The sequence below is a fragment of the Neomonachus schauinslandi genome, chromosome 1, assembly GCF_002201575.2.
Source record: "Neomonachus schauinslandi chromosome 1, ASM220157v2, whole genome shotgun sequence".
In the NCBI taxonomy this organism is placed as follows: domain Eukaryota; kingdom Metazoa; phylum Chordata; class Mammalia; order Carnivora; family Phocidae; genus Neomonachus; species Neomonachus schauinslandi.
The window spans coordinates 2,966,914-2,981,422 of NC_058403.1; the positions used below are offsets into that span (position 1 = coordinate 2,966,914).

At 61.6% G+C, this 14,509-nt stretch overlaps 1 protein-coding gene across 3 annotated transcripts in view; it reads left to right on the forward strand.

Annotated features, from left to right (window-relative positions):
• Positions 1 to 219: 219 nt before the first annotated feature.
• Positions 220 to 14,509, forward strand: part of CBS (cystathionine beta-synthase) — a 22,595-nt gene continuing 8,305 nt past the window's right edge. For all 3 annotated transcript variants that reach the window (XM_021679149.1, XM_021679150.2, XM_021679151.1), the window contains exons 1-11: positions 220 to 355; positions 3,905 to 4,106; positions 6,987 to 7,093; positions 8,167 to 8,301; positions 8,673 to 8,752; positions 8,833 to 8,967; positions 9,416 to 9,485; positions 10,772 to 10,863; positions 11,642 to 11,767; positions 12,391 to 12,475; positions 13,388 to 13,493. In XM_021679149.1, the coding sequence (XP_021534824.1) occupies positions 3,913 to 4,106; positions 6,987 to 7,093; positions 8,167 to 8,301; positions 8,673 to 8,752; positions 8,833 to 8,967; positions 9,416 to 9,485; positions 10,772 to 10,863; positions 11,642 to 11,767; positions 12,391 to 12,475; positions 13,388 to 13,493 (1,130 nt within the window). In that variant the 5' untranslated portion in view covers positions 220 to 355; positions 3,905 to 3,912. The remainder of the gene's footprint in view (positions 356 to 3,904; positions 4,107 to 6,986; positions 7,094 to 8,166; positions 8,302 to 8,672; positions 8,753 to 8,832; positions 8,968 to 9,415; positions 9,486 to 10,771; positions 10,864 to 11,641; positions 11,768 to 12,390; positions 12,476 to 13,387; positions 13,494 to 14,509) is intronic.

A 14,509-nucleotide genomic window follows, 5' to 3' on the forward strand; every position in this document is an offset into this window, starting at 1 on the left:
TACCACGTGCCAGTGGGGGCGGGGAGGGGGATGCGGGCCGGGCAGCACGCGGGGAGGGGGCGAGGGCCAGTACCCGCGGCTGGGCAGTGGGGGCGGGGGTGGGGGGGTGGAGTGCGGTGGGTGGGAAGGGGCGGGGACAAGCGCGGCGGCGGGCGGGGCGCTCCGCACTCGGGATTGGCAGGGCGCCGGCCCTCCGCCCCCGCCTCTCGGCCAATCGCCTGCGCGCACCGTCGGCCGCCGCGTCCCGCAGGCCCCGCAGCCCCAGGGTTGCGGCTCCGGTTAATAGCTGTCGGCCCCGCAGCTCCTCGCGCCTGGACGCGCCCAGCCCGCCCCGCTTTCCTGCGTCTCCGTCCAGGTGAGCGCCCGCCAGGCCGAGACCCGCCCCGCCTCTCGGCCGGGGGCTCGGGCTGGGGTCCCGACGGGGCCTGGGTCGCCCCCACCCCTCCGCCGGAGTTGCATCATCTTCACCTGCCCGCGGCGGAACAGGGCCGGCGTCCCGCGCCCCCGGACCCTCCGCGCTCCCGCGCGTCCAGGCCGTCTTGAAGCCGTGGGTTCAGCGCCCACGTGGCCCGGGCCGCCCCCCAGCTCCCGCTTTTGTAGAGCGGACGGGGTGGGGGGCCGGGAGCCGGGGTGCGATCATTGATTTTTCGCTGAATTTTGGATGGTAAAGGGCTATTTCGCAAATCGCTTCTTTCCGCCAGTTGTATGAGGTGGGAGTAAATATTGATGTTGCGTGGGCGGCACGTGAGGTGGGTGCCTATGGGGGGAGGCGACGCGGGGTCGTGCCCCGGGCACATACGCGGGGGGTGGAGGGAGGATACCCTAAGACCCCCACTTCCCCAAGCCCTAGGCGAGGCGGATGGCCGAACTGGAGGGCGGGAACGCACTTTTAGCTTCTCAAGGATTACCTGGGCGTGCTTCTCCCAAACTCCCGAAGTGCCCCTCCCGGGCGGTCTCCCAATCCTCTGTAGGGTCTCGATCTCCCACCTGAAAACTCATACTTTAAGAGAGGAGTTTACTCCCTCTGCACCCTTGACCTGCCCCCTTCCCCCAACACTGGGCCGACTGGTGCGTGTCTGCAGAGTACAGGGTGCACTCGGGGCGTTGTGACCCCAGGAGAGTCTTGCGGTTTAAGGTGGGGCGGGAGCCAGCCGGGTGGCGCCAGGTGAGCCCGCCTCCCCAGGACGCACGTGCGTCGGGGTGCTGGGGCGGCGGGGCGCGGAGCCCGCGGGTTCCGACGCGGTCGGCGAGCGGGCGTCCGGCCCAGGGCTTTTGGGGGCCGCGGAGACTCGCTCGGCTTCCCCCTGGGTACGCAGCAGCTCCTTACCTGGCCGGAGGTTGCGCCAGGCGAGGCGAGTCGCCAGGAAGGAGGCGCGGGGCTGCCCGCGTCTTCCCGGGCCGCGTCTGCGAACGATGTGGCCAGTCCGGCGGCCGAGCCTGCCGGGCCGTCGGCCTCTGATGGGGAGCGACGTCTGTGACTCGGAGGCTTCTGCAAGATGGAAGATCACCTGCCCACGGGCTACTCTGGCGCCCGACGGAGAACCGGCGTTGTTCCGCTTAGGTCTTTCCAAAAGGAGGGAGGACAGACATCCTTGAGTGGCTTCAGGGAAGATCTGAACCTCGGTAAAGGAAGTGGGTGATCCCGAGGCTTGGAAGAACCGCCGCTCTAAGGACGCGGGGCAGGACAGCTGGGAAGGCTGGTTTCTCCCAGAAGGCCCCCAGCCTCGGGGGGCCTGGAGAATTTCCAAGGGGTGTGTGACTTGAAAAGGGTGCAAAGGTTCCTAACTCCCTGTTGGCAGGCTCTGGCCTAGGGGTCTGTGGGCAGCCGCTGGGCTGGGCTGCATCAGGCCACCTGAGCTGGGGGAAAGGGACCCAGCTGGGGCTTCCTCTGCCCTTGCTGATAACCTGCCTGGCCCGGCCCGGTGAGCTCCACAGGAGAAAGGGAGCGAGCGAGCGGCCCAGGAGCCTGGATTTACAGCTCCACGGGAGGAGCCCTGTGCACCTTCAGCCCAGTTCCCCAGGGCCCTCGACCTTTTCACTGCAAAACTGAAGCTCCTGGGGAGCAGAGGAGGTGCACGGCTGGGATCTGGGGTCCCTCCTGCCTCTCAGAGGAGCTGTGCGGCTGTGTTCAGAGACCACCCTGAGCCACATCCCTTACCACGGGCTTCCTGGCAGGGACTTTTCCAAACCCACAGGATTCAGAGCCTTTTTTTTAAAGACATTGTTTGGCAGATAGAGAGTGCGCAAGCAGGGGGCGCAGCAGGCCAAGCAGAGAGCCCAACATGGGGCTCGACCCCAGGACCCTGGGATCATGACCCTAGCCGAAGGCAGGAACTTAACTGAGCCACCCATGCGCCCCTAGCCTTTTCTTTTTTTTTAGAGCAGTTTAATTTTAGGAAAAATTGAGAAGACAGGACGGAGAGTTCCCACGTATATGCCTGCCTCCTAACACAGTTTCCCTGATTAGTCTCTTGCATTCGTAGGTACCTGTGTGACCGTGAACAGGGCTCTTCACTGAAGTCCATACTTACTCAGGTTCCCGTAGTTTCCCCTAACACCCTGTTTGTCTTCCGGGATTGCAAGCAGGACCTATCTCCTTTGTGCCACAGAGTTTGCGCTGTGGGAAGTTCTCCGCGAGCAGTGCATACTTAGCTGGGCTCTGTCTTCTGGTCAGTGTGGGAAATGGAAGAAGGCGGCAGAAGAGGGGCTGAGCTCAGTCCCCGTCTCTCCGAAGATGAGGGTGGCACCTGCTAGTTGTCTCCGCAAAGGAGCGAGGCAGGGCTACAGCCAAGTGAAGCCTCACCCCTGAGTGAGCCCGCCCCCTTCCCTCCCTCCCTTCCGTCCTTCTGTCTGCCTGTCCCTATTGTTCAAGGGTCAACTGTGTTTAAGGTGTAAAACTTGATTTTTTTTTTTTGAGAGAGCATTAGCGAGCGCTTGCACACGCGAGAGAGGGAGGGGCAGAGGGAGAAGGAGAAGCAGACTCCCCACTCAGCAGGGATCCTGATGCGGGCCTCTATCCCAGGACCCCGGGATCATGACCTGAGCTGAAGGCAGATACTTAACCAACTGAGCCGCCAAGGCGTCCCTGATTTTGTTTTTAAGATTGAAAGAGAGAGAGCCCGCACACGCGTGCACACTCAAGCTGGGTTGGGAGGGGATGGAGGGAGAGGGAGAATCCCGAGCAGACTCCCCGCTGAGCGTGGATCCTGACATGGGGCTCGATCTCATGATCCTGAGATCATAACCTGAACTGAAATCAAGAGTCTGATGCTCGACTGACTGCATCACCCAGGTGCCCCTGATTTTTTTTTTTTTTTTTTTTTTTTTAGTGGAACCTGCCCTACGTGCGCCAGTCGAGACAGAAGCCCTTTTTACAACTTGGTGTTTGGGTTTGATGTATACATTGTGAAACAGGCACAGTCAAGGAGGATACCCGTCACCTCCACATAGGAGCCTTTCTTTTTTCCCACACGCCCCCATATTGAGAAAAAATTTTAAACTTTATTATTTTTTTATGGCCAAATATTTCCATTGTGCAGATATGCCGCATTCTGTTTATCGCTTCACCTATGGTGGACACTCGGTTTGTTTCCACATGTTGCCCATTATGAGCCCGAACGTGGTGTGCAAACATCTCTTCCCAGTTGTCTGGGTATATGCCTGGGAATGGGACGCTGGCTCACATGGTGGTTCTGTGTTTAACCTCTTGAGGAACCACCAAGCCATGCCCAGCAGCTGGGGCTGCAGTCTGTGCTTGTTCTTGTTGAGCTGTTTGGGTGGAGCCCCGCCCCCCCCGGGGACCAGGTGAGCCGAATTCCCCTGGTCCAGCGGCAGCAAAGCGGACTTGGCAGCAGGTGTTTAGAAACGGCCTGAACCGACTGAGTCTCTCCGCTCCCTTTGCCAGATCCCAGCATGCCTTCCGAGACACCCCAAGCAGACACGGGGTCTGCAGCGTGCCCCCACCTCTCAGGGGCACACCTGGAGAAGGGGCCCCCCGGGGACAAAGAAGCCAAGGAGTGCCTGTGGATCCGTCCCGATGCCCCAAGCAGGTGCTCCTGGCAGCTGGGCAGGCCCGTCACGGACTCTCCGCATCAGCACACTGCCTTGTAAGTACCTGTTACGGTTCCCAGTTGGTTTGTCTCTTACCTTGAAGGGAGGAGTCTGTGTCCTGGAAGCCACATAGCCGTGTAGACCTGAGGTGTGGTCCCCCCTCATAATCACTCTGGAGGGGTGGTGAGCTGGGGCGGGGGGCACTGTAGGGATGAGTGGCCCGAGGCTCAGAGAGGCCAAGGCTTGTTTGCTCTGTAGCCCAGCACCTAGATCAGTGCCCAGCGAGAGTCGATGGTGAGTCAGTAGCTGGATGTGCCCCAGTGGCAGACTTGGAGCGACCTGTGGAGGTGACATTTCTAGCCCCCTCCACTGGCTGCACCCACGTGTGGGAGGAGAGCCTGCAGATTTCCAATCAGTAGGAACACGCCCGCACTTTTTTCTACTTAACTCTAGGTGATGAACGCTTCTGATCATGAAATATTTTCCTGCAAAGGGCTCTTTTCGTGGTTGGGCCCCGACTGTTGGATAAAGAATTGTTAAGCCCTCTATTGAGTATTTAGATGTTCACAGTGATCTTGGGTGAATAACTATCAATACAAAACTGCATCTTTAACAAGAGCCCACGGTATCTGTGCCCTGTTCTAGATGCAGGAGATCTGTCTGTGGGAAAGGAAAAAAAAGACAAAAATCCCTGTCTCGTGATAAAACTTGACTGCGCTAAACCTTAGGCTTGTCTTCTGTCCTTAGTATAATCTCCTGGAAGCAGAGAATGTGCTCTCACGTGTTGGATTTTTGTCCCGGATACACTGCTATACCAATGGTCGTAATTCCTGGTTTGAACATCAGAAGCGAGGGGTGGAGGGGGGTGCAGGCCTCAGCGGGGCTGAAAAATGTACAAATCCAGAAGCTGCAAACATTAAATGTGTCTCAGTGCCAGGAGCTGAGGAGGCCACGTCGGCCGCTGGCCAGACGGGATGAACCCTCACTTCCCAAGCAAGGCCGAGCGGGGGCAGAAGGGCCATGTGAGGCTGGGGTGTGGTTGCTGCGGGGTGGGGGTGGGGGCAGGGGGCAGCAGAGAGAGACCGGAGCTCCTGAGGGCTCCTGAGCTCTCACTCGGAAAGCCTGGGGTGGAAAGGATGCTCTCTTACCTGGGTCGTAAAATGGTGTTACACCTGCACCTCAATACTGGCCTAATTAGCCCGCTTAAAGATGCGGTGGGGGGCGCCTGGGTGGCTCAGTTGGTTAAGCGACTGCCTTCGGCTCAGGTCATGATCCTGGAGTCCCTGGATCGAGTCCCGCATCGGGCTCCCTGCTCGGCAGGGAGTCTGCTTCTCCCTCTCCCACTCCCTCCTGCTTGTGTTCCCTCTCTCGCTGTGTCTTTCTCTGTCAAATAAATAAATAAAATCTTTAAAAAAAAAAGATGCGGTGGGATTGCCCTCCCGAAGGCCTCCAGGCTCGTCCCTGCTCAATTCTGTACACGGTCCTGGTTCCCGTGTAAGCTTCTGGGGGGAGGGAGGCTCATCCTTGCCCTCCTTAGCCCCTGCTGGGCCAGGAAGATTCAGGGTAGCTGTTTAGCTCTGTCCCTTTGACTAGTTAATGAATCAAGCCCCAGCCTCGCCCTGAGGGCCTGGCCTCCCTCCAAGGCTGACGTCAGGAGCCCTTGGCCCCCAGCCAGGCTTTCCTTTCAGCCCAGCATCTGTGGGGTACCTCTCTGCTGGGCTTGCCTCCGGCCTGCCCGGGGTGTCCCCCTGAGCCTCTTGGAAGGCTGCAGTTGGAGGTTGGGTTCCAGCTTGTCCGCCTGGAGGCCTCTTTGGGCCCCCGGCGTGGGATGCTCCGGACGCCCTTGGGAAGCTGGGCCTGCTGGGGCTGGGCGTGGGGCCAGATTCCTGGAGCAGTGGGCTCGCCGGAGTCTGAGAACCCTGGGATGTGTGTTAGAAAGCCAAGGCTGTGGGAAGCGATTGCATTTCTTGGAACTCAGGTCAGTGGTGCATATTGCCAAGCGAATATTCGGTGAGCCCATCCGTGGCGCAGACAGGAGGAGGGTGTGGAATTGGCATCGGTCCCCGAGGGTAAGGATGGAGGAAACTTCGTGGGGGCCCTTCAGGAAATGCATCTATCATGGTTTGCACGCACGCCAGCCGGGCTGTCCACACCCGCCTGTCACCTGTCACCAGGTGGAAGAATGCGGAGAGGGAGCCAGTCACTCGAGTGTGAAGGGAGACTGTGGGTCCATGATATGGAAACCCACACTGAGCTGGAGGGCCGCCTGGGAATTCATCCTGACCTTGACCCCAGGGGCTCCAGGGACTCCCTGAAGGTCTTTGTGGTTTTGTTGGGAGCGTGGTGCTTCACACCACCTGGGCCCGACATTTTCTGAATGACGCCAGATGTCCGGCCCGCACCCTTGGCAGCCCCCGTCCCCGGCCTGGTGGGCAAACAGGCGGCCTGGGGGGTCTGGGGCTCTGGGGTTGGCACCAATTTGTTCATCAAGGAAAAGAAAAGGAGGAATCCTAGGGGTCGGGGTGAGAGAGGGATGGAAATGAGGGTCCCCGGAAAAGACTTTCTGAACAGATGGACCAGGACCTGTCGAACTTAGTGCTGTTACTTCAACCTTCTTATTTGGAAATAACACAAGAAGTTGCAGAAACGACACAGAGGGGTCCTGCGTCCCTGCGCCCAGCCACCCTGTGACGCCCGCCGCCCTGGACACGACCTTGGCACAGCCGACCTTAGCTGAGCTACCGGCGGGGTTCGCTTCCGTCGGCTCCCACACGTCCTCACGTGGCGTGTGTGCACACGCGTGTGTGAATGTGCCTGTGACCGTAGATCTGTGCCATCACCCAGATCCCAGTAAAGCCAGTTCTTTGATTTGCTTCTTGATTAAAACAACGTGCTGGACTGCCAAGTCTGAATAATCACGGACTCCTCTGTTTTAGGGCAAAATCCCCCAAAATCTTGCCAGATATCCTGAAGAAAATTGGGGACACCCCCATGGTGCGAATCAACAAGATTGGGAAGAAGTTTGGCCTGCAGTGTGAGCTCTGTGAGTACCTGGCGCCCTCTGTCCGGTGCTTGGCCCGGTGGCTCGGTGGGCCCGGGGATGTGGGGTGGCCCCCCGGGCTCCTCGTGGGGGGCAGAGGGGCCAGGAAACGAGCTGGCAGAGGATGTCCGAGACCGTATCCGGCCCAGCAGCGACGTGCCGGGGTGACGGAGCTGGCCGCTGTGGTCGGGGCCGCACGCTGGTCGGCTCGGACCCCCGCTTCAGCGCCGGCCTTCGCACGGGCTAGTTAGGATGACGGCATTCGGTAGTTCAAGTGTGGGACCTGGAAGGGTCCCGGGGCACAGGCCTGCCGAGCGGCCAGGCGTTCGGGAGCTCCCGCTCATCACATAGCAGCACACTCTCCCGCCAGGGCCCCTGCCCGGCTCTAGGGGGTAAGTCCGTGGTTGGATTTCAGAAATCGGGGCAGACTAGGCGCAAGGTGGTCGTGCCCATGTTACGTAGGCTGGCCCGGGCCCATCCACGCGCATCTGGTGCCGTAGCCACCCCGCCTTTTACAAGCGCTGGGTGTTTTTAAGAGATGGGAGGGAGCCTTCCCACTGGAAAGAAGAGCAGACACGGGTCAGGGAGAACTCGGGAGAGCCCCGTGTGCCTGGGCGAGGGGCTTCTCCCAGTGAGGAGGGTGACGGGAGGCAGGCGTGGAGCGTTTGCAGGCCCTGATCGGACAGGGCAGGGCCATGTCCTGTTTAAGGGGGAGCGTGGGGCTCACATCGGCCGCCTGCTGCATGTCCCATGAGTCTGTGTTGGGACTGTGCTCCCCCAATGGGGGTTTTCCTGGCCCATGCACCCAGCAGGGGCTCCCGGTGCCTTTTTCTCCTTCACTTGGAATGGCTGTGGGGCCCACAGCAGGTGGACGGGCATGTGGGAGTCCCCCAGTGAGCCAGCGCTGACCCTCCTCCAGGCGCAGGCGGGAGGTGGGAACGGAGAGGGGCTGGTTTGCAGAACCAGCAAAGACCGTGTCTGTCCCCACATCCTGCATCAGAGTAAGGGTGGGGGGGCGCAGCAGGGATTGGTTAGGGGGCAGGGGCCTTCTCTCGTGATTCATCCTCGGCTCCCAGTGGCCAAGTGCGAGTTCTTCAATGCGGGCGGGAGTGTGAAGGACCGCATCAGCCTGCGGATGATTGAGGACGCCGAGCGGGCTGGGACGCTGAAGCCCGGGGACACCATCATTGAGCCGACGTCCGGGAACACAGGTGGCTGTTGGGACAGGCCAGGAGGGTCCCCTGGCCTGGGGCGCGCTGCAGCTGCTTGCAGCCTGTCTGGCGGGCCTCTTCCCTTGGCCGTTTGCTCAGCACCTGATGCACGTGTCCAGGGTGGGCCTGGGGGCGGGGGCCCAGGACAGGCGGGAGGCGCCGGGGGTCATGTTGCTTCTGGGTGGGCACGCTCACCTTTGCCTTTCTACCTCTGGCGTTCTCTGCCCTGACTCCTTCGCTCCGAGGCAGAAGGGGCTGACATCAGGCCCTTTTGGAACCCGGGGTGCCGTCTCCCTGGGCCTTCCTGGCTGCGGGGAGGGGCCTGGCGGGGGGGCACCACGGCCGCCTCTCACCCCGCGCACTGTCCCCAGGGATTGGGCTGGCCCTGGCTGCTGCCGTGAAGGGTTACCGCTGCGTCATCGTGATGCCGGAGAAGATGAGCACCGAGAAGGTGGGGGCAGGGGTCCTCTCCCGGGGCCGCCTCTGCACACCAGGCCAGCGGGGAGACGCAGGCCTCCTGTTCCTCCGCAGGTGGACGTGCTGCGGGCCCTGGGGGCAGAGATCGTGAGGACACCCACCACTGCCAGATTTGACTCCCCCGAGTCGCATGTGGGGGTGGCGTGGAGGCTGCGAAACGAGATCCCCAATTCTCACATCCTGGACCAGGTGAGGCCGGGGTCTGGGGGCGGGCGTGCACTCGGGGGTGGGGACCTCTGTCGGGGTGGGGGCCGCAGAGGGGCCCGCGGGCAGCGGCGTCTCCGGCCTGGTCAGGCCCTGTGGCGGGTGGCTCTCTGCTCTCCGGGCGGGCTTTGGAGGGCTCGGCCTGGGCTGGAACAGCCTGCGCCGTGGACCCTGGAAGCGCTCTGTCGGTGTAAAACGCACAAAAACCTTTCTACCGGAAATTGTCTGCCTCACTTCACTCTGGGTTAATTCAGAAAGCGCATCTTCTGGAGAGCTGGATTTACTGCTTTGTACCTGTTGAGGTTCCTAAAACTGCCCATGCCATTGGCCACTCTCACCCGAGCTGCCGGGCTCCTCTCTGGCTGAGCTGTGCGCTCCTGCCCTGTGGCTGTTGCCCCTTCCGGGTGTCTGACCTCGCCATCTTCCCACGCAGTACCGCAACGCGAGCAACCCCCTCGCTCACTACGACACCACCGCCGAGGAGATCCTGCAGCAGTGTGAGGGTGTGTACTTCCGTTCTCCCCTCCGTCTGTCTCGACGGCATCTCCCCCTGCTTGCCTGGGAGTGTACGAGTCACTTACCCGCTCCTTGGTAAACTCCTATTCATCCTTCAAAACCCAGCTCAAATGTCCCCTCTCTGTGACATCCTCTCCAGAGCATCTCCCCAGAGAGGTCTTCTCTCTCCAGTGTGCTTTTTCAGACTTTGCCTTTGCCTCTCCTCTAACACCAGACGTATGTAGTCCTGTTTGTGTGCCCAGCAGTGTGTCCTCCAGACCTGCAGGGGCTTCTGAGTGCAGGGAGTGCGTGTGTCCCAGGCTGGTGCTGGATGTGTCCCTGGGCTTGACGCTGTGGAAGGGCACTTGGCATCGAGCCCCAATCTGAACCGGGTGGTGGCATCTGTGGTTGGTTTACTTTCTGTACGGACATGAGCTTCCTTGGAGCCTTTCTACACGTTCAGAGCCAAGGCCCGGAGGGGTTGTGGTGGTGTTTGCTGCTGGGCTATTTCCCGAAGAGACTTGAGGGAGAAGGTGCCGGGCAATGGGCCCCATTGGCTTCCTGCTTGGAATCTGGAGCCCAGGAGCCGGGCAGCGAGCTCCAAGCATTTGCTCACCCAGGTTTTATGTGTGAGAATTCTCTCATTTGGCAAAAACCAGCCTCTGCCTTGGCACGTGTGCCCGCACGGACTTGTCTGTGGGCTGTCTGAGCTGGCCCCTCGGCAGGGTGAGAGCCGGGTGATGTTTGAGCCAAGCCCGAGTGATTTCTTCAGTCTCCTTTATACTTCACTTCCCTTAGTCACGTCCCAAACCTGACACCCTAGGGGCAGCCTCCAGACGGCGTGGAGGGACACCCGCCAGATCACGATTTCCGTGGCCGTGTATCCGTCAGCAAGATTGAAATGCCCCCTGCGTCACTTGCTGTGGACGCTGTTTAAGATCTAGCACTGTAATGAAAGGCTGTTGAAACACGAGAATAGCTTCTCTGGGCCTTTTCCATAGCCAGCCATCGTTTTGGTTATGTTTTCACTTGTTAGTAAGCGTGGGGCGGGGGGGCGCCTGGGTGGCCCAGGTGGTGAAGCATCTGCCTTCGGCTCAGGTGCTGGGATCGAGCCCCGCATCGGGCTCCCCGCTCGGCGGGAGCCTGCTTCTCCCTCTGTTCCTCCCCTGCTCTTGCACGTGTGCACGCTCGATCACTCTCTCTTTCAAGTAGATAAGTAGAATCTTAAAAAAGGTGGGGGGGTGGGCCGGCTGGGTTAGGGCCTGAGGATCCCTGACGCAGCTTCTGCCACCAGGGAAGCTGGACATGCTGGTGGCTTCGGCAGGCACGGGGGGCACCATCACGGGCATCGCCAGGAAGCTGAAGGAGAAATGCCCCGGGTGCAGAGTGAGTGACCCTCTGGGGGCTGCGGGCGGGCGGGCGGTGGAGGCACACGGGCATCAGCCCTGCCCAGAGACGCAGGCCCTGACGTGTGTGCGTCTCTCCCCTGCGGCCCCAACTGCACTTGGGGGCGGAATCGTCCAGCTTGTGGGCGTCAGGCCCCCAGAGTGGCCTCTGCTGTAGAGCTGAAAGTTCCCGACATTTCTGCTTCTGGCCTTGTGTCCAGGGCAATGTGTGTGTCTGTACTGGCCTGGGAGTGGCGAGCCCAAATGCTCTGGGGGTGGGGCAGTTGGCTTGGGAGGCCTCCAAGGATTGTTCCAGAAGCTCGAAGCTCTTAGGCTCGGGTCCCACATGTGCCCCATCTGAGAAGGCATCTGGATTTGGAGTTAAGCCTGGACCTGGGGAGGGGCTTGTACAAACATCCAGCTGGTGGTCCATTTCTCTGCCCTCTGTCCCCACAGGCTCCAGCTGTCCCCATAGGGGCAGTCAGGGCTTTTCCTGGGGCACCCTGCTCACCAGGTCCTCCCCTGGGAGGCTCCCCCCCAACCACATGCTGTCCCCTCTGAGAGCCCCAGGGTGAACGTTTACCTTGGAATCTCCCCAACTTGGGGCCTGGGTTCCTGGGTTTCCAGTTTGGCCTGAGGCCTGGGAATGAGGTGCACGCCCCAGGGGCTCATCTTTATCAGGAGGTTGCTAAGGGCGGGATTGGCCACCTCGATGAAAGCCAGGCGTGGCCAGATGAGACTTCTGCCCAGCTCCTGTCTTAATGCTGTCCCCTCTGCAGATCATCGGGGTGGATCCCGAGGGCTCCATCCTTGCAGAGCCCGAGGAGCTGAACCAGACGGAGCAGACGATGTACGAGGTGGAGGGGATCGGCTATGACTTCATCCCCACGGTGCTGGACCGGTCGGTAGGTAGAGCCAGGCCACTTCCCCTGCGAGGGGTTCCAGCCCTCCGTGGACATGCACCCTCGAACCGGCTTTCTCCGGAGGGGGAGCAGAGAAGTGAGCACGGCGCACAGGCAGGTGGGCAAAGCGCGGCCCTGGCGGTCAAGGCTAGGTAACCGGTGGCACCTTACAAGTGTGTGCCGTGGCCTTGCTGGGCAAAGACGTGGACGTGGCCAGTGGCACAGATCCAGCTTTGTGTGCACATCAGGCCCCCGCAAAGGGAGGGAGCTCCAGGTGCTTAGGGCAGGTGAGCGAGGTGAATGAGAAGGACCCCAGACAAGGCTCTTTAGGGGGAGCGTCCATCAGAGGGGTCTGGAGTGGACCTTGGGGGGACATACTGTGATGCAGTGGGGCCTGGAGGGCGATTTTAGCTGCCAGAGGCAGACTGTGTCAGACCAGGGAGAGGGAGAAAGTTCTAGGTTTTACACATGAGGATCACATCCCACACGTGGGGCCGGGCCATGGTCACGGCCTCCTGGACCAAGGCAAGGGCATCTGTGAGGTCGTGCACACGGGCGGTGGGCCGCGCCCCCACCTCACAAGGGCCCGAGCCCCTCCAGAGCCTTTGGTGGGGGTCCTGCTGCAGGTGGTGGACAAGTGGTTCAAGAGCAACGATGAGGAGTCCTTCGCCTTCGCCCGCATGCTGATCGCGCAGGAGGGTCTGCTGTGCGGTGAGTGGTGCGCGGACGCCGGGCTGGCGGCTGGGGTGCAGCTTGCCCTCTGCCCGCTCCCAGTCCGGATGGGTAAGAGACTCCTCGTCCTGAGGCCGCGGGGCGGCGGCGGCCGTGCTTGTCGGTGCCGTCCGCCCACCTGCCCTTCGGTGGGCCATCGTGCTCACGGCCAAGGGCAGGAGGCCGCGGGGCAGGTGCCGTTCCAGAACATGGCCGGAGCTCTGGGTCAATGTTCCTGGGTCCCTAGGATCCACATGCTTTGTCTTTTAACGGTCTTGCTGAGAACAGGGGTGTGGCACACGGACCGAGAAGGGAAGGAGTGGGAGAGGTGAGGGGCCTGGGGACATAGCAGACCCCCAGTAGCTTGACAGGAAGAGGACGTAGCCGTGGGCAGTGGGGTCCGGGTGTGAGCCGGGCATCTGTCTCCCGCCTGCCAGCCACCCCCCCCGTGGGAAGAGTCCTGGCGATGCCATCGGCCGTGCAGGGCTGTTTTGGGGGCGAGGCCAAAGCGCTCAGGACACTTGTGTTTTCCATCAAGCCCAGCACTGACCTTGGAGTGGGGGCTCACCGACTGGGGTCCCAGGCTGGAGGGCGTCTGTCACACAGGCCTCCGGGGGCAGAAGGAGGTGGGACAGCACTCCTTGCCAGCTAATTGCTCTCGCAGCCCCAAGGCCCCCGAGGGAAGCAGCCGGATTTCCATCCCCGGGGACTGAGGGACAGAGGCGACACGCATGTGCTCTGTAAAAGCCCGCTCAGGGCTCTCCACGTTTCCCTGGGGGAGGGTTGAGCGATGAAAGCTGGGCGGATGTGAAGCGCAGCGGGGTGAGGGAGGAAGGCAGGGTGCAGGAGAAGCGGGGGGCCCCCCAGAGGCAGCCCCCCAGAGCACGCACGCACTCACTGACCACTCCGCAGGTGGCAGCGCGGGCAGCGCCGTGTCGGTGGCCGTGAAGGCTGCCCGGGAGCTGCAGGAGGGCCAGCGCTGCGTGGTGATCCTGCCCGACTCCGTTCGCAACTACATGTGAGCCGCGCCGCGTGGCCCCGGCCTTCCGTGGGCGCTCTAGTGGCCCCCCGCCGGGCCTCCCCGGACCTCTGGCAGCAAAAGGGTGGCGGGGGGGCCCGTGGGACCCCTGCCGGCTCTGCCTCCTCCCTCCTGGCCCTTGGGTTCCCCTTCACGTCTCAGGAGGTCATGGTTTTTCAGCCTGTCTCGTCCCCACCTTGGATCCCCTAGACACATTTCAAAGTCTGGGCCTAGAGCATCCGCCGAGGGAGGATGAGGATGAAGCTGCCCTGATGGCACCTCCCTGCTACCCTCCCCCACTCGCCCTGTAGCTTCGTCCACCCCCTGGCTGCGGAGATCCCTGGCTGAGGTCACATGGCCCCTTAGGATCTGCTGTGCAATGTCTGACCAGTGGCCTGCAAGGCCCCTTCAGGCCCGGTGGTGCCGAGCGTTTGTGCACTTTTGTGTCCGAACGCTGAAGACCACAGGTCCAGCTGATGGCCCTGGGCTGATGGCTGTGCTTATGGGCCCAGTTGCTCTGCAGCAGGCTGCTGGGGGGCAGGGATCTAGAGACCCTCGCCCCCCCAACCCTCACAGTATCCTCCATAGCACGGGGGCTGTGGGCCATGTATCTGTGGTACAGTCAGCTGCTCCTCGTGGGCACGCCATGTTGGTATCCCGGGGGTGGGGTGATTCGTGTCTGGGTTCCCATTGCCAAACTGCCCTGAGCTGGGCTGCTCACCTACCCCACCCAGTAAGAATACGGACTCCCCATGAGTTTGGGTGGCCTGCCATGTGTGTGAGTGTCTGTGTATGATAAGGTCTGAGGAGAGTGTGAGAGGAGGGGTGGGTGTGAGAGGTGAGGTGTGTGAGGCGTGGGGTGGGTGTGAGAGTGGAGGTGTGAGAGGAGGGGTGGGTGTGAGGTGAGGTGTGTGAGAGGGGTGGGTGTGAGAGGTGAGGTGTGAGAGGGGGGGGGGGGGGGGGGGGGGGGGGGGGGGGGGGGGGGGGGGGGGGGTGTGAGAGGGGGGGTGGGTGTG